This window comes from Amblyomma americanum, chromosome 2 (assembly GCF_052857255.1).
Source record: "Amblyomma americanum isolate KBUSLIRL-KWMA chromosome 2, ASM5285725v1, whole genome shotgun sequence".
Taxonomy (NCBI): domain Eukaryota; kingdom Metazoa; phylum Arthropoda; class Arachnida; order Ixodida; family Ixodidae; genus Amblyomma; species Amblyomma americanum.
The window spans coordinates 164278000-164296320 of NC_135498.1; the positions used below are offsets into that span (position 1 = coordinate 164278000).

The following is an 18321-nucleotide window of genomic DNA, read 5'->3' on the forward strand; positions in this document are numbered from 1 at the left end:
CATAGGTTGCGCCTCCACACAACGTGCTGAACATGGCACGCGTCTGCACACTTGATGTGATGCCACTAGCAAATTAAAAAACTCCAGCATTTCCAGTTACAAAGGCCACACAGCACCGGTACTGTGGCCGAATGCTTCAAAAGTTTCAAGGGTGGTTACCGACGCCAGCTGCAAAGGTTTGTCATCGCTCTGCTGGCTCATCTTGCCGCGCGTTGCCACGCCGGGAAGTCCATGTCGCCGCTAGATTATGTCTTTATTGAACATCTGTATTACTGTTAGACGCGTACTTATTCCGCACGTCGTATTGAGAGAACTGGTCCACATCACATACGTCCGTACACCACACGCCACCAGGGCACTGGCGCGCTGTTCCCTGCTTGTGGCTATGGCAGCCTACATAAGAGATAGCCTAACCCGTGTTTAATATAATAATAATAATAATAATAATAATAATAATAATAATAATAATAATAATTAGTTTTTGGTGGAAAGGAAATGGCGCAGTATCTGTCTCATATATCGTTGGACACCTGAACCGCGCCGTAAGGGAAGGGATAAAGAAGGGAGTGAAAGAAGAGAGGAACAACCCGTGTTTCGCGAAACTATAGCGGAAGAGACCCGTGTTTCGCTAAACTATAATTTCTTCCGCAATTAGCGTCAAAATCAACAGCATTCTAACCTTCTCGCAATATTTTATTACAAGATTATATTGGTATAATACATTCCTTTGCTGTATAGACCTTGTATACGTCTGATATAGGCTTTAATTAGACTAGGTGAAAGTCACATGTCGATTGTGAAATATTACCACTAACTTTTTTTTTACTTCAGCAATTACTGCGATTCAGTTAGAAGAACATCCGAGGGGGCAAACCTGCTCAGCTTTAAACTGCATGCCAGCTGATTCCTAACGGAAGGTAACCACCGTCTGCGTAATCGACCGCGCGCTAGGTATGGCCGCTACAGCATTCACACCAGCCACCAACACCTTGGAAACAGAGTAAGCAGATATACCGCTAGCCATTGTCTCCGTTCCGCCGACTCACACCTTATATGAGCTTAATGCCCTAACTGCAGCAATGGGCTCGTATCCCTGTATGGTGCCAGAATTCTCGGATGCGCTGTCATCTGCTCCTCTAAGGTTGTACTAGTATGGAACTACTAGCATGTACTAGAATGGTCATGAGTCGCTGCCTGGCACCTAGCGTACGCATGCTGTCACCCGTGCATGTGCCGCAGTCATCGAGCAGAGTCCCTCACAGGAGCGGGTGCTAAACCAGTATGCCAGTCTGCGCCAGCATGAACGCCTGGGCAGGCAAAGATATTCAACACCGCAAAAACGACTCATGGGAGACGAGGCCGTCGTCTGGCGACAGCTGCAAACCAATGCATATACTAGCTTGAACATCCGACACATACTACACCCCCCCCCCCCACTTTATCAACGATGTGCAATCATTGCATTTAATAGTCCTCCCTATACCATACCACTGGCCTTTCCAACTCAACCCGGTGCTCCCCCCTATCACCGAACCCAACCCCTCCAATTGGAAAACGTGATGTCCAGCTCAGAACTCAACGATCAGCATATTTTGATAAACCGGGCCAGGTTGACGGTAGCCGCTGCAGGTGCCCTGCACTGAGGGCCCCTCTCGGGCGTTCTAAGCTTCTTTTTAGAGAAGATAAATGTTTTATATGGTCATTGTTGCCATCGTCTCCTATTAGTTACTATGGCTGGTCTGGTGCTTTCGAGACTGCAAACTGGGTGTACTGCCTGGCTCCTGATCAACATGACCGGTGGTAAGGGAAGAAATATTTTTATGAAAGGCCACAAGGAAACAAGAAAAATTGACCTTTTTGGAACTAACTCTTGGCGGAGAAGGGATTATAAGAGAAGTGAGGTAATTCAAGGTCTATTCTTATGCTCGTGTTTACAGGCCTACATGACCTACAGTCCTACTGTGATCCGTTTAGCGACTGACCTCTGGAAGCTGTCACCGATTCCCTGAACCGGCATAAGTGTATGCACCCTCCAGCTGTACAGTAAAGCGTTGTGGGAGCAGTCATTATTGTAGAGCAGTGCACTGCTGAATAATTGCGTTTGATCTGCACGGCCTCTGATTAATCACTGTGATTATTCTATTGCAACAGAAAAAGTTTTTGAGCCATTTAGGCTTTTATTTCGAACAAAGAACTTCAAACGGCTGCTCTTTTCAGGTTGTTTTTTACAAATGACAGAAAGGACGCCGTAGGTCTTATCGAGTCTTTGTCACAGGTGAGAACTACAGCCACTCCAGGAGTTATTTGTGTCCTTCGAAGTATCGAAGTTGAAATGCAGGCCTACGAGGCGAAATCAAGGGTGCGACTGCAGCGGCTGTTTGCATTCTTTAATGGAGCGTCGCAGCCGCGTGCAAGGCATCCACGTGCCTCCTAGATAGGGGTTATCGAAAGAAGTGAGAAAGGAAGTAATCATACGCTACATGTAACAATGCATGTGTGGCTAACGCAAAAGACACCCGCGGTACTAGTTAAAAATGCTTCCGAAAGCTTTCGACAAGTATAGCTCCAAAAAAACTTTAGGGACGCATTTCAGGCATCGCTATCAAGAACATGTCTTGATGCTCGGTACAGGGGCGTCTTGGCATGTGTATGTGCTAATGCTGTGTAGTATCATTCTTTCGATAAAGCAGTTCAGAGTATCCTCGACGCAATGTTCTCTGTCTTCCTTGAAATATTCATATGACAATAAATGATGAAATGATCGAAACCACTGTTCCTTACCGCACGCCGGGATAAAAAGTGCAAAAAAAATTTACGGGATGATCACTATACTAGGTAATTCGAAGTTTCATTGGAGCGATTATCGAGTTTTGATTTCGCGATATATGGAGGTAAACAGTTTAAGCGATCTAGAAGTGTATATATGTGCAGCTCCGGACCATTCATCTCTAGTCCGCCGCTTAGTGCTTTTCGGACGGTACGTTTTGTAGTTGCTGCCGCAGACGGAGCTCCCCCATTCTTCGGCACTCGCCATAGTCACCCTAGAAACAATCACCCGCTCCTTCTTTTTTGCAGCCAGAACGACAGCGACTTCCTCCTTGATACTCACGGCGGTTAACATGGTAAAAAAATCTCCTGCGTTCCCTCTGTTGGTTACGCCGACAACACCGGCGCTCAACGCAACTAACGGGGTTTAACAGCTGCGCCGTGAAAGGATAGAGCGAGAAACGAAAACCTCAACGCAGCGAGAGCAGACGCAGTCATCATGACAGTTCATCGCATGAGCTCTACGACATCCAAGCGCAGACTCCCGTTAGGGGAGGGGGGGGTGTCTATATTGGTATTGACAGCATACGAAAAGATAATATTACAGAGAAAATGTGATTCAACAGCAAATTACAGTGAAGACTTCTCAGCGATATAGAGAAGTGCACAAAGACTGCTCTGATGCAGTCAAAACGAAGCAGCCACGGTGCAATCAAAACGAATATTCCGCAGAAGGCCGAACTACCCTAATAAAAACAGACATCAATTCTTTCCGCCTGTTTGCAGAATATACAGATGACGCCGATGGCTTCTTACGCAGAAGGCAGTATTCTTGAACGGTGCTGCTACTTATTGTTTTCGGGATATGTGTTCGACATTTATCTCTTTTGGTAAGTGTTTGTTTTTGGTCCTTGCTATCCGGCCACGGTAGCCACCCGTGGCGAATGTACATTACAGAGACCAATGTCCCGGTATAATATTTTTTGCCGGCGCTAGTGCTTCTACCTCTTCTGTGGGTGCGCGAGCAGGAAGAGCGCTCAGCTGACGAGGAAGAAGAAAGATCTGCGCCCTTCAGTGGAGCCCAGCATCCCAGCAATGAATTTCGTTCGGCAGTGGATTCGCACTGAGCGCAAGGGGTCAAGGAGCGACAGGTGGGCACTGTTCGAGGTCTTGTTTCACGCTGGTTTTTAACGCACTCAGGAAAAAATGGCACTTCGCGTCCAAATGAAGACGATACCTTGAATGGATACATCTTGATTTGTATCAAGGCTTGGTTTGGTTTGCATTTTTCGGGGAAAGGAAATGCCCCAGTATCTGCCTCACATATCGGCGGACACCTGAACCGCGCCGTAAGGGAAGGGGAAAAGGAGGGAGTGAAAGAAGAAAGGAAGAAAGAGGTGCTGTGTTGGAGGGCTCTGGAATAATTACGACCACCTGGGATCTTAAGCGCGCACTGACATCACACAGCACACGGGCGCCTTAGCGTTTTGCCTCTATAAAAACACAGCCGCCGCGGTCGGGTTCGTACTCGGGAACTCCGGATCAGTAGCCGAGCGCCGTAACGACTGAGCCACCGTGGCGGGTCGCTTTTGTATGGAGGAAGCGCTGTTTTCGGCGCCTAATGGCCTGAGTGTTATAAGGCAAGACACAGAGATTATCTTGCCCTTGGCGGAAAACTCAATGCGCCAAGACGGAAGGCAGGTAATTCACAAAAGTATGCCGACCGGGTAGTTGTTTCTGCATGACAACTGTTAAACAAGGAACAACTTCGCGCTTCCGCTCATCATCCTCTCTTTTTGTTTGTGTTCATATACGTCTTCTTCAAAAGGTAGTGAACAAAAGGAAGACGATGCGTAGAGGCGTCGCAGTGGAGGACTGAGGAATAATTTCGATCACTTTGAGTTTCTCAACATGCACTAAAACCGCACAGCTCACGGGCGTCTTTTGAACATTACCTTCATTGAACCTCGAATTTCATTGTCGGTTTTTGCTACATCACCAAAAACTGTGATTCTGCATCGTTCTGCGGGCGTTTTATCAGGCATTTCGTTTGTTTTATGTATTCAACGAGATAAGCCATCTTTCGGGGTAGCTGAAGACATTGCCGCAGCTGGTGTTTGAGCGTTTAACCGTTCTACACTACCTGCAGAGTAGGGAGCGGCTGAAGTTTAAAAAGCGTCTACTGCTATCAACATATCTCCAGTTCTAGGAGTGCTATATGCGCCAACTGGTACAAGTTCTATTGAACTACAGGCAAATGTACAATTGTTCTTGGGAATATTTTGCAAGCCTTTTTGGCGGAAACGGAAACGAACTGTTTGCGTCCGGATTACCGCGCAAAGAATCCGGTGCGTTCGCCCTCTCGCAGCCCCGTGTACGTGCTGAGATTCGACAGTCCACCAAGGCGCTCGGAAGACGATGGATACCAAGACATACACTTCGCCCTCTGGAAGCAGCGGTTCGAGGGGAAAAACGCCATCGCATTCTCCATCGTGCTCGCACTGCTCTTAGGAGCCGCCGCGTGCTTCGCCTTTGGAACCAATTCCGTAAGTCACTTTCTTGCGCGCTACACTAGGTAGCTGAAAGAATATGCACACGAAGCCATAACATCCAGGGACAATGGCCCCTTGCCGAGCACGAAGCTTCCGCCGCACGTAGCCGACAATTTAAAAGGTGCATCACGCATTAGTATTGAGGGATTTACTTAAATTTTTACTGTAGATCGGAGTATTTTTACTAACACAGTGGGCGATTTTGGCACACCTCTATTAGTTTCACAACGTATATCTTGTTCTTTATTGACAGCAATTCCAGAAAGGTATATATTGTTACGTGGTGGCCAACCTGAGAAAGAGATACGATGATCGATGGCAATGAGATGATTTAATCGCTGCTGGCCTAGCGTGAGCGCTCCTGCGCGACACTGCACAGTTCGTCGAATTCTTCGTCACACTACCCAGGGCCACCGAGCGATCGTCCCGATCGGTGACAAAGAGAAGCGCGAAATGGTTACGGGCTTATGAGGATGGTTGGTCAGGAACGAGAAAGGGGTGAGGTGCTGGCCGCCACGATGAATGAGATGGCTGAATGATTCCTGGTCTTGAAGCTTCCGGGCCGCAGGTCGCCAAGAGCCGACAGTCAAGGCCCCAGGACGCGCCGAACAGCCTGGGCAGGGGAACGGTGTCTTCAGATGTAAGCGGCTACTCCGGTCGGTGGGGTCGATAGGTCAGGTCTTTGCGTCGGGTTCAGTTCGCCGTGATGAGTGGTCCGGGCGGGGGACGGGGCGGGGGGAACAACGGCGAGGTCGGTTCGGGTCTGAAAGGCTGGGGCACGGCCGAGCGACGCACGCCAGGAACTCACGGCTGACGACCACGGCTGACGCAGGACGCCGAACCTCCCCGGACCAGGATGTCCATGATACTCCAGCAAATGTTACGTGGCGGCCGGCCGAAGAGACACGATGATCAATGGCAATGAGATTATTTAATGGCTGCTGGCCTAGCGCGAGCGCTCCTGCCTGAGCCACTGCACAGTTTGTCGTCTTTTATATATATATATATATATATATATATATATATATATATATATATATATATATATATATATATATATATATATATATATATATATATATATATATATATATCCATGAAGGGAGCTAACAGTCACCGAAACCAAGGTGCATAGGGGAATGTTTTTTTTGGTGTGTTGTGCTTACCAGTGGGATATTATAGTACTTACATTATTAAATCGCTTAAAGAAAATTACTTATAAAGCAGCAGAAAAAACAACCATGCCGCCGGTGGGATCCGAACCCACGACCTCCGAATATCGCGTCCGGTGCTCTTACCAACTGAGCTACGGTGACGTCTGTCCAATCTGCTGCTCTCGTGGGTATTTATGTTCATTGGGTGTAAGCGAACCTTGAGAGTGTTCACCAGCGCTACCCTCGACCATAGCGGTGGACGTAGCACGTCCTGTAATACCGCGAGTGTGAAGTGGAACGTCATCTAACGGCGAGGGCGGAAACTGTGTGAGAGCCCTCTTAAGCTACCTATGGCATCAAGACTGCCAGAACCGAGACACTCGTTAAGCTATTAGCAGATAAGTTAAATGAAATGAGGGGCCGAGTCACACTCGCGGTATTACAGGACGTGCTACGTCCACCGCTATGGTCGAGGGTGGCGCTGGTGAACACTCAAGGTTCGCTTACACCCAATGAACATAAATACCCACGAGAGCAGCAGATTGGACAGCCGTCGCCGTAGCTCAGTTGGTAAGAGCACCGGACGCGATATTCGGAGGTCGTGGGTTCGGATCCCACCGGCGGCATGGTTGTTTTTCTGCTGCTTTATAAGCAATTTTCTTTAAGCGATTTATTATTCTAACTACTATAATATCCCACTGATAAGCACAACACATAAAAAAACATTCCCCTATGCACCTTGGTTTCGGTGACTGTTAGCTCTTTTCATGAATTTGTAAAACGGGCCCCTCATTTCATTTAACTTATCTGCTAATGTATATACAGTATTGTGCGTTTTTATCGCTGACACTTTCAAAAATTTCCCCGCCTCAACCGCTGGCTCGTTTGCGGTGATACTGCACACAGAGCTTGCGTATTATGGCAACTTTTGTATCGTAGCAAGTTTGACAATGGTACATACTTAGTTCAGGCGCACATATTGAGAAAACGTAAGCGTCTACGAGAGATCGGCGAGCCAAAACCCGCAGACGACGCTTTTTCGCTCAAGGGCGGCAGTGGTGCCATCTCTTTGCGGTAGCGCAAAGCGTACGCGACAAGGCCGTCGAGGAGAGCGTTGCAAGGAGCGCGGGCCGTTTGAATATGCCGTTCCTGTCGTTTCGTCTGCTTCTACTGAAGCGCTTACAACATTTTCGACTAATTAAAAGGAAAAATATCAGAACAAATGATTTAACGAGGCTTTACATTTTCAAGAATATTGTTTGCAATGCTCGCCTCGGCGGCCTTGCCGCTACGGTTTCCACTGCCCAAAACAGATGGCGCCACTCTAGGTTCTCAGCGAAAAAGCGTCGTCTGCGGGTTTTGGCTCGCCGATCTCTCGTAGACGCTTACGTTTTCGAATCATGTGCGCCTGAACTAAGTAAGTACCATTGTCAAACTTGCTACGATACAAAATTTACCATAATACGCAAGCTCTGTGTGCAGTTTCACCGCAAACGAGCCCGCGGTTGAGGCAGGGAAATTTTTGAAAGTGTCAGCGATAAAAGCGCACAACACTGTGTATATATATATATATATATATATATATATATATATATATATAAGGGTTTATGGTGGTTTAACGTCCCAAAGCGACTCAGGCTATGAGACGCCGTAGTGAAGGGTTCCGGAAATTTCGACCACCTGGGATCGTTTAACCTACACTGATTTCGCACAGCACACGGGCCTCTAGAATTTCGCCTCCATCGAACTTCGACCGCCGAGGCCGGGATCGAACCCGCGTCTTTCGGGCCAGCAGCTGAGCGCCATAACCACTCAGCCACCGTGGCATATATATATATATATATATATATATATATATATATATATATATATATATATATATATATATATATATATATATATATATATATATATATATATATATATATATATATATATATATTTATAGATATCACCAAAAATTGAAGAAACATAACAGGATTTAATTCACGACGTTTCGGCTGGAGGACCAGCCTTTTTCGAGTGTAGTACAGCGTTTGAAACACGCAGTTTTTATAGAGAGTGCGCGAGGTAAAAAGTTTACAAGTTTACAGCAAAGCACGAGTTCAGAACACTAGGGGGGGAGAGAAGAGACCAGGAAGAACTTTTTTTTTAACTAAGGCAGAGAGTGTTCCGGAGAGGCCGAATTTTTTTTTAAATAACAAAAGAACAATAAGATTAAGATAATAAAAATATAAAAAATATTTAAAAAAGCGGAGGTTCTTTCCCACCACCTCAGGGCTGCCTTGGAAAGGCCCTCGAGGTGTCGCTCCTCAGCATTTTGGTGACAAGCGTGAAGGGCTCCACCCCTGTACAAGGAGGAAGCTACATTCCAGAGAAACTGGTAGGGGGAGAAGGAGGGGGAGTAAAGAGGAATGCAAAGGAGGCCTCTAATAAAGAAAAAAAGACGAAAAAAGAAAAAAAGATTGTAGTGAAAAAAGGAAAGAAGAGCCATTGTACAAGGCTTGGTAATATGCATTCAGAGAAGGGTGGTGGCAATACGACACAATACAAAATAGGATATTAAAAAAAAGAAAAAAAGAGGGAAAAAAATGAAAAAGGGGGATTCTTTTCCACCACCTCAGGGCTGCTTTGGAAAGGGGTGAAGGGCGTATTTTGGTGACAAGCGTGAAGGGCTTGACCCCTGTACATGCAGAAGGCAACATTCCAGAGGAACTGGTAGGGGGAAGGGAGGGGGTAAAGAGGAATGCTAACGAGGCCTCTAAAAAAGAAGAGAAAAAAAGAAACAAAAACACAAAGACAAAAAGAATAAGAAAAAGAAAGAAAATTAGGGCAAAAAGGAAAGAAGAGCCATTGTACAAGACTTGGAAATATCCATTCAGACAAGGGTTGTGGCAACACGGGAGAAATCAAATAATACAAGTTCCTAATCAATCCTTAGAAGGGCACTCCGTACACACGCTTGTCTGAATGGATATTTCCAAGCCTTGTACAATGGCTCTTCTTTCCTTTTTTCCCCTAATTTTCTTTCTTTTTCTTATTCTTTTTGCCTTTGTGTTTTTGTTTCTTTTTTCTCTTCTTTTTTAGAGGCCTCGTTAGCATTCCTCTTTACCCCCCTCCCTTCCCCCTAACAGTTCCTCTGGAAAGTTGCCTTCTGCATGTACAGGGGTCAAGCCCTTCACGCTTGTCACCAAAATACGCCCTTCACCCCTTTCCAAAGCAGCCCTGAGGTGGTGGAAAAGAATCCCCCTTTTTTCATTTTTTTTCCCTCTTTTTTTCTTTTTTTAATATCCTATTTTGTATTGTGTCGTATTGCCACCACCCTTCTCTGAATGCATATTACCAAGCCTTGTACAATGGCTCTTCTTTTCTTTTTTCACTACAATCTTTTTTTCTTTTTTCGTCTTTTTTTCTTTATTAGAGGCCTCCTTTGCATTCCTCTTTACTCCCCCTCCTTCTCCCCCTACCAGTTTCTCTGGAATGTAGCTTCCTCCTTGTACAGGGGTGGAGCCCTTCACGCTTGTCACCAAAATGCTGAGGAGCGACACCTCGAGGGCCTTTCCAAGGCAGCCCTGAGGTGGTGGGAAAGAGTCTCCCCCTTTTTTATATTTTTTATATTTTTATTATCTTAATCTTATTGTTCTTTTGTTATTTAAAAAAAAATTCGGCCTCTCCGGAACACCTGCGCCGATCCTCTCCCTGCCTTTGTTAAAAAAAAAAGTTCTTCCTGGTCTCTTCCCTTCCCCCCCTAGTGTTCTGAACTCGTGCTTTGCTGTAAACTTGTAAACTTTTTACCTCGCGCACTCTCTATAAAAACTCCGTGTTTCAAACGCTGTACTACACTCGAAAAAGGCTGGTCCTCCAGCCGAAACGTCGTGAATTAAATCCTGTTATGTATCTTCCATTTTTGGTGATTTTACATTATATTGACCAAATCAGCTGCCAGAAATCACTTTATATATATATATATATATATATATATATATATATATATATATATATATATATATATATATATATATATATATATATACAGCAGACAGCAACCTGGTAGACAGAGTGGCTGCGAATGTTAACTGCCGGTAAAGGGATTTTTTCAGCCCCCACAGAAATGTATGCCCTAACGGTCGTCCCAGAAAAGCGTGTGCTCGTCGCGGGATCATGTACTTCCTACCTACCCCTATTCGCACCAAGCGATCGCCACCCTTCCCTCTTCCACACCTCCTTCCTACGCAATTTGATTTTCATGCGGGATCTAGGTGATTCCAGTACCCGACATTCAGGCCGCTCACTGCCCTCGACAACAGGACACGTCGCCCATGAAGCAACTGAGGGCGGTCTTACCGATAGCTTTTCTCCAAAACGCTGACGTGCGTCTTGTAAAAAATGACCTACTCACTCAATCACTCTATCACTCTATCACTCACTCACCCACTCACTCTAGAACGTCGATGTTAGACGTGACGCAGGATATTCCAAGTGACGAAGGTGCATAATAGGTTGCGTTACACGCCCGTGCACTTCTTTCAAAAGCAAGGTGGACGCATTGAGCGATATATGCTTTCTTAATGATATGTGTGCCCACTGCCGATTCAGGTGAAGGGCGAGTCATATCCAACACCAGCGAAGTGTTCTCTCAGTCGTACTCGATGACGTTTGCGCCGGAGCCGAGTGGAAGAGGTTGAAAAACCTACCTTAAATAATGTCGCTTCACTGTGCTTTTTGATGGCTTCTTGTTTTGAGAAAGCTATCACTATTTGCCTGTTAAAAATTGTAATGAATGTTGCGGCAAAATTCATACAGTATCTTTTGCCTCAGGGAAGGAAAATTATTCTGGCAGCAGAACAGATCCCGTGGCCGATCGCCGCTGCCGGCGACTTTCTTGTCGTAAAATGAACCGCAGCAGCGGATTTAGATCTCGCCTGGATAAGAAAGCCAAACTATGAATGCTTAGAAGCAATTTGTGCAACCGAAACAACAAAAATTAGGACCTCGCTCCATCTAACATTATGCAAGAAAGGATTCCAAGGTAGTCACCGCAGTGTGTCGTCACTATAATGCTTTAGGTTACATCGATGAATAACATCACTGTGATTCCGCATCGATAATATCAAATTGCAATCATTCTGAAGCCTTCAATGAATACCCTGAAAGATGGGAGCATAAAGCTGAGCTGTGGAAATTGTTCGTGCCTGTTGTAATCTGAAGGGCGCAGGTGAGGTACCTGATGCGGTGGAGAGCTCGCAAGACAGTTAAGTTCTTGCAAAGAGATTTAGAATATACAACTTAGGTGTAATAGAATCGTTTAGCCATTGTCTAAACAGTTGAAAGATTTGTTATAAGCACCGTTGTCAAGCGTGTTAGCCCGTGAATCTCCTTTGTAGGAAACAAGGTACATTCATGGAATTAATAGGATGAGCTTACCGCCAACCCCTGATTATGATGTCTTCTGTTATCTGATGTTATGTAGAGCCATACAGCTACCATATTGTCATGTTCCACTTTTTAAGTTAGCTGAAAAAAACATGCCGATGTTTCGATTTAGCACAGCTAACATTTTGCTGTAATTCTTTACAACCCGATACAAAAAAAAACGCAAAATTTTGATTGTTATCTGGCGCTGCGTGCAGAAGGCCAAGGAATCCGCGGTGCGCCACCAGCCCTTGACGGATTTCGACGATTCAAAAACAGTAGTGACGGCGAAAAAACGGGTAGGTATCCACATGAGAAAAATATGAAATTTGCTTTCAGGAAAGGGAATGACACACTTGCCCACATATCTCAGTGGACACCCGAACCGTGGCTTAGGGGAAGGAATAAAAGAGGCAGTGAAAGAAGAAATATATAAGGAGGTGTGAGAGCCGATTGCTCCGGAATAATTTCGACCGCCTGGGGTTGTTTAGCGTGCTCTTACATCGCACAGCACACGTGACATCGCCTTTTGCGTTACGCCCCCATTGAAACGCGGCCGCCGCCGTCGGGTTCGAACCCGGGAACTCCGGCTCAGTTGCCGAGCGCTTTAGCCCCTGAGTCACCGCGGCAGGTGTATCCACATTTGCAGCATAAATTTTGTGCAAGGGTGTTTTAACAATAAGATGAGAACGAAAACTGCTTAGACTTGAGGGCGTGATGACAAGGATAATATCGAACTAATTTTTCGGTTCACTCGCTGTGAGAGAGCGATATTACTCGTTAAATCAGATTATCATTTCTCGCGGAAAAGCGATCGTGCTCTCAGCTGCGTTGAATGTATCGCGTATATGGGCGCATGACGAACGTTACCGTAGAATGGACATGGTATCACGAAGGGGTTTTGAGTGAAGTAATGATAAGGCGCGCAAGCAATAGACTGCAAGCTGTGATTTATGCTCAAGGGCGGACACACATGAAGGGGCGTTTTTTCTGCAGTAACATTTTCTATAGGATCAAAGCAAAGACACCCGCGATGCCTGACGTACTTTAAGGTATCTGCACGATCTTACCTACACTATGGTGAGCAAACTTAAGAGACTCTTGTCAGCGTGTGCCGAAGAGTACGAAACTTCATGCGACCGCTACTTGGCGAAGCACTCCTGCTGCCGAGACCGGCGCTGCCGGGCGCTGCTCGAGATCAGCGCGCGCCTGTGCGCGGGGATCGGCAGCAGGAGTGCTTGGTCAGGCGGTGCTCGCATGCAGTTTGGCACGGTTCGGCACACGCTGACAAGAGTCTCTTAAGTTTGCTCACGACAGTACGTAATCATATAGACACTAAGCGTGTGATCTCAGTATCGCTAGTAGAAATCTACGTACTGTTGTCTCCGTATTTGCCTCATTTGGCGAAAAAGCAGTAAATATTCCTCTTATGCCGCTATTTTAGCACGCTAGACTGAACTGAAGAATTATTAGGCACTTTAATAGGCACTTTGGAGGTTTCGATGTGCAGCCTTTTTTTGACAAGAACCTTAACGCATTATATGTCATCGTCTTTTTCAGTCTGGTTAGCTCCATTGAGAAAAAAAAAACTCTCCCCCAGCGATCCCAAGCCCTATTTCCAGATTGGTAGATAGGTCACAAGACCTCGTGACGTCATCACAACTTGCCCGCCGTGGCAGGTGGCAACCACCAACCGGATTGTGAGCGAACTGGCCACCTTGCCATGAAGCAGCTAAAGATTGGTCTACAGAGGTCACGTTACCTTGCGACAGCATCCCAAACTGATCACCATGGCGCATAAAAACCCGCCCAGCTGGTCGCGAGCTACCTTCCCTATGTGGTATATGGCAATGGAATTATGTAAAATAAATGCAATCAAATGCCACGTGGGCACCGTAGTGCTGGACGTGACTCTTACGGCAGCTCAGCAAGAGTAACCAGCTTCTGACAATTCACCGGAGGTTATGCTTGAACCTGCCGGGGCAGTGGCGCACCGCTTAAGCGCTACACTACTGCGCCAGTAGTGGCATGATGACTCCCACAGCATAAGAATGCAATTTAGAGGGTCGTGAGGTCATTAACAACACGTGAACACGGGTGAAGGAATCATTGGGCACCGCAAATTTAAATTTCTGACGGCACCTGAAATTTGGAAGTTAGGCCAGACTAAAACTTCCTAAGGCTCCCAACAATTTGGAAGTTGACCCACTCCAGAGAATGAATCAAGTGGTTAGGTGCGGTTTAATCATTCAATTAATTGGATTAGTCTGCCCATTAGTCTAATATATTATGGTAATGCAATGGAAGATAGTCGAACGTTCTAGACGGTGAATACTCTTGGGTACCATATAAAGGGAATGGAACCTGCTCCAACCAAATTGTTGAAAGCGAAACCACAAGAAGGTATATGAATCACTGTAGACTCCATAGCCGGCAACCAAAATGCCATGGCATTTTATTCTTTAGGAACGTGGATAAAAATCCCTCAAGTTTATGCCCGTCAGGAATCTTTATTCAACCTTTAACTATATTTTCGTCGTGACTAGATCTGGGTTGTTCTGTGGCAGCCTCACTTTATTTGATTTACTAACACCAGTGACTATATTAATGGCACCCTATCGTTAATGATGCAAGTGCGATCTGCTACAGAAAGAATTTGCCAAAGGACTTTCGGAGCAACTTTGATTCCCAACATTACGGTACCACCGCCTCCACACGCGCTTCGTTTGGCCCATACGAATGGCTTGACCACACAGGTTGCAGTCTGGAGCATATTCATTGTCGGCTAGGGCTAAGCCATATATTCGGTCAGCACCACTGTCCTCAGCGAAAGACGCTTATGCTGTTGTGGATAAAAATTTTAAAGAGACGCCATTAGAAAAACCGGCTGCCACTAGCAGGATCAAATCAGTGGTGGTCCTTGAAGCGGCAGGAAGCGTGACTACTTTGAAAAATTATGTAGCATAAAAAGGGCACAATTAAGGCTGCATGGAATTCTATAGCGCAGTCATACAGTTATAGAATAGTGCCTGCGCGTCGCCAGTGGGCACGCGCTGATTGGTCCCGACGCGGCAGTCTTGCGCGCTGCTGTCCGGGCACATAGCGCCATCTGCCGCCCTCAAGGCGATCTGCTCATGCGCGGTGATGCCCCGTAGAAACGAATCACGGTAGCGGAGCGCGGCACGCACTATGCTATAACTCTCAGTGGCCTTCCCTCCCACGGTGCAGGAGTCGCAACCCAGTGGAAAGGGCACGGTGACAGTCGGCGCACGTTCCACGCCTGTATCGGAGGCTGGCAGGCACCGTGGTCGAAACCAGGCACGGCAGACAGAATTCGCAGCTGACGAAACCACAAGCCGACCTCAAGGTGGCTCCGACGGCCTCTCGTCGCTGAAGCAGAACACTTCGTCGACAACGGTGGCTCAGCAAGGGCTGCGCTGACAACACTTTCGGATTATAGTTTTCGCCGGCGTTTTGAAGCCAGGTACAGAGCTGTTGCTTTTGTATTTTCGCTGGTTACAGGACCGCTGTCTGGCGAGAGAAAGCTTCGCAGTGTGTTGGTAGTGGGTCTAATTCAGTAGCGAATGCAACACTACTCTGGCAGTATTCTTACCGTCATACATAGGCTTAATCTCTAAGTGAGGAAGACGATCTTACTGTTCAGACAATGAACGGTAATCTCACAGCTGTCTTTACGGAGTGCGCGGTAAATGTACGCGGTAGGCTGGTTCGACAGGATATCGACAAGCTATTTCAGGAGATAAAAAATATCATTAAGATGTACAATAGCATGAAATCATCTTACTCTACGGACAGAACAGAAATGGCAGAGCTTTCGAAGTTAACAAATAAACCCAAGAAAGCCGACATAAAGATGTTTAGCATGAAGAAAATCAAGCGTGCTCTGAAGAACGGAGGTAGCCTAGAAGCAGTGAAGATACATCAAGGCATAGGTAAAAACCAGGTGTATAAGGTAAAAGACCGAGGGAATTGTCATTATCGATATAGATAAGGTAGTTAAAGCAACCGCACAGTTCGACACATATCTATAGAGTAGCCAATGTCATCATAATGTTAATGCGAGAAGCAGTAGACCTTAGAAATGGGGCATCCCGCCAGTGAGGAAAGAGGAAATGAAACCTTAGGAGCAATGCATAGGGGGAAGCAGCTAGTGAGAATTCGGTTACGGCACAACTCTTGAAAAACGGAGGAGAGATTGCGCTAGAAAAACTAGCCAGCTAGTGAGGATTCGGTTACGGCACAACTCTTGAAAAACGGAGGGCAGATTGCGCTAGAAAAACTAGCCACTCTGTATACAAAATGCATTATGAAGTCGAGCGTACCAGAAGCTTAGAAGAATGCTAAGGATATCTTAATTCATAAGAAAGGAGACGTCAAGGATTTTCAAAATTGCAGCCCGATCAGCGTACTGTATGTTGCCTACAACTTATTTACTAACGCAACTGGAAATAGCATCAGGACAACCTTACACTTCAGTCAACCAAATGATCAAGCAGGCTTTCATAAGGGATATTTCACAATAAACCATATTCCCACCGTCATAATGGTGATAGAGAAATGCGCAGAATATAACCAATCGTTATATATAGCGTTCTTTCATTACGAGAAAGCATTTAACTAAGCGGACACCATAGCACTCATGCAGGCTTTGCGGAATCAAGGTGTATAACAGGCTTATGTGAAAATTCTGGTAGCTACCTATAACAACCGCAAAGCTAAAATTGCCCTTCATCAAGAAAGCAGTAAATATCGAATAAGGAAGCGTGCGAGGCAGGGAGACGCAATCTCGCCAGTGCTATTGATTGCCTGTTTACAGGAGATCTTCCAAGGCATGAATTGGGAACAGTTGGGGATAAGAGATTGCCTACATTATCTGCGATTAGCTTATGACACTGCCTTGGTGAGTCACTCAGGAGGTGAACAGCAAATTATGATCAATGAGTTAGACAGGAACAGCATAACGGTAAGTCTCAAATTAACATGCAGAAAACCAAAATAATGTTCAAAAGTCTACCAATTGGCAGCGAGGTCCCGGAAGTGGCTAAGCAATACGTCTGCTTAGGGCAGGTGGTGACATCGGATCCGGATCATTAGAGGGAAATAGCTAGAAGGGTAAGAAAGAATAAGGTGGAGCATATATGGCACGTTATCTAAGATCATGAATGGTGGTTTACCGATATCCCTAAGGAGAAAAGTGTACAACGGCTGTACCTTACCGGTACTCAACTACGGGGCAGAAACATGGAGGCTAACGAAAAGGGTTCAGCTTAAGTTAAGGACCACGCAGCGAGCCATAGAATAAACAATGATGGGTGTAACGTTAAGAGACCGCAAGTGAGCAGAGTGGGAGAGGGAACAAACTCATGTTAAGGACATCTTAATCAAATCAAGAGAAAGAAATGGACTTGGGCAGGGCATGTAACGCGAAGGCAACCGCTGGTCCTTAAGGGTGACGGAGTGGATTCCAAGAGAAGGCAAGCATACCAGGGGGGGGGGGGGGGAAGGGGCAGAAAGTTAGGTGGGATACAGTCGCCGCTGCTGGCAAAGGACAGGGTTGATCGGAAAGGCTGGGGAAGGGCGTTTTCCTTGCAGTGGGCGTAATGAGGCTGATGATGGTGATGACATATGCTAGAATTGTAGGTCGGAGATATGAAGTATTGGAAGTGAGCATAGTTAAGAGACCCGGAAGTTCATTTCTAGTGCCATATCTTCTCATGACATGATTGAGTAGTCTTTATAAAGAGGACAACATGGCATATCCAACAATTCCGGACAAAGGCATTCTAGTGCGGGAAAAGTATATAAGGGCAATTTTTTGTTTTATTGAATTCTTTCACTACAACAATAAATATATCCGAAGACCTTTTGTTGGAAGGCTTGCATTTTATTGCTATTAACGTTTTTCTTTGTTCAAAAGCATTTCCCATTGAATTTTTAAGGCAGTTCTAACCACTTGATGCGAGCGATGAAAACACTTTAAAAGAAATATTTCGCTACAGATCGAAAGAATAGACCTTTACCTTAAATATTTTATATTAGTATCTTACAGGCGCAGAATTTGCAAAATGATTGTCCACGAATGTTGGACGCGAATATGTCGAACTGCATTGTAAGAATTTTTGTTGAAAAAAAAACATTTTCTCGCAGCTGGCCTGCCCGAAATTTTCTCTTATGCTATGTTTTCTGTTCTACATTTTTATCTCATTTCGCAGGTTTTCTGTTTGTAACTAGCAGAGAATTTTCTTGTAGTAGACAGAAATTTTCTGTTATGCTATGTCTTCCGTTCTTACTTTTTCTGTCATTTCACAGGTCTTTCTCTTTGCAGCTAACAGAGAATTTTTGCGAAGTTGACAGAATTTTTCAGTTGTGCCATGTTTTCTGTTTTTATTTTTTACTGTTTTTGAGAAGTTTGTCCT

The 18321-nt window shown here is 45.6% G+C and overlaps 1 protein-coding gene across 1 annotated transcript; it reads left to right on the top strand.

Annotated features, from left to right (window-relative positions):
* Positions 1–953: 953 nt before the first annotated feature.
* Positions 954–15325, top strand: LOC144120201 (uncharacterized). The gene is made up of 5 exons (XM_077652617.1): positions 954–1000; positions 3795–3917; positions 5135–5312; positions 12103–12183; positions 15113–15325. Exons 1-5 carry the CDS (start codon positions 954–956, stop codon positions 15323–15325), a joined length of 642 nt encoding a protein of 213 aa, XP_077508743.1.
* Positions 15326–18321: the final 2996 nt, after the last annotated feature.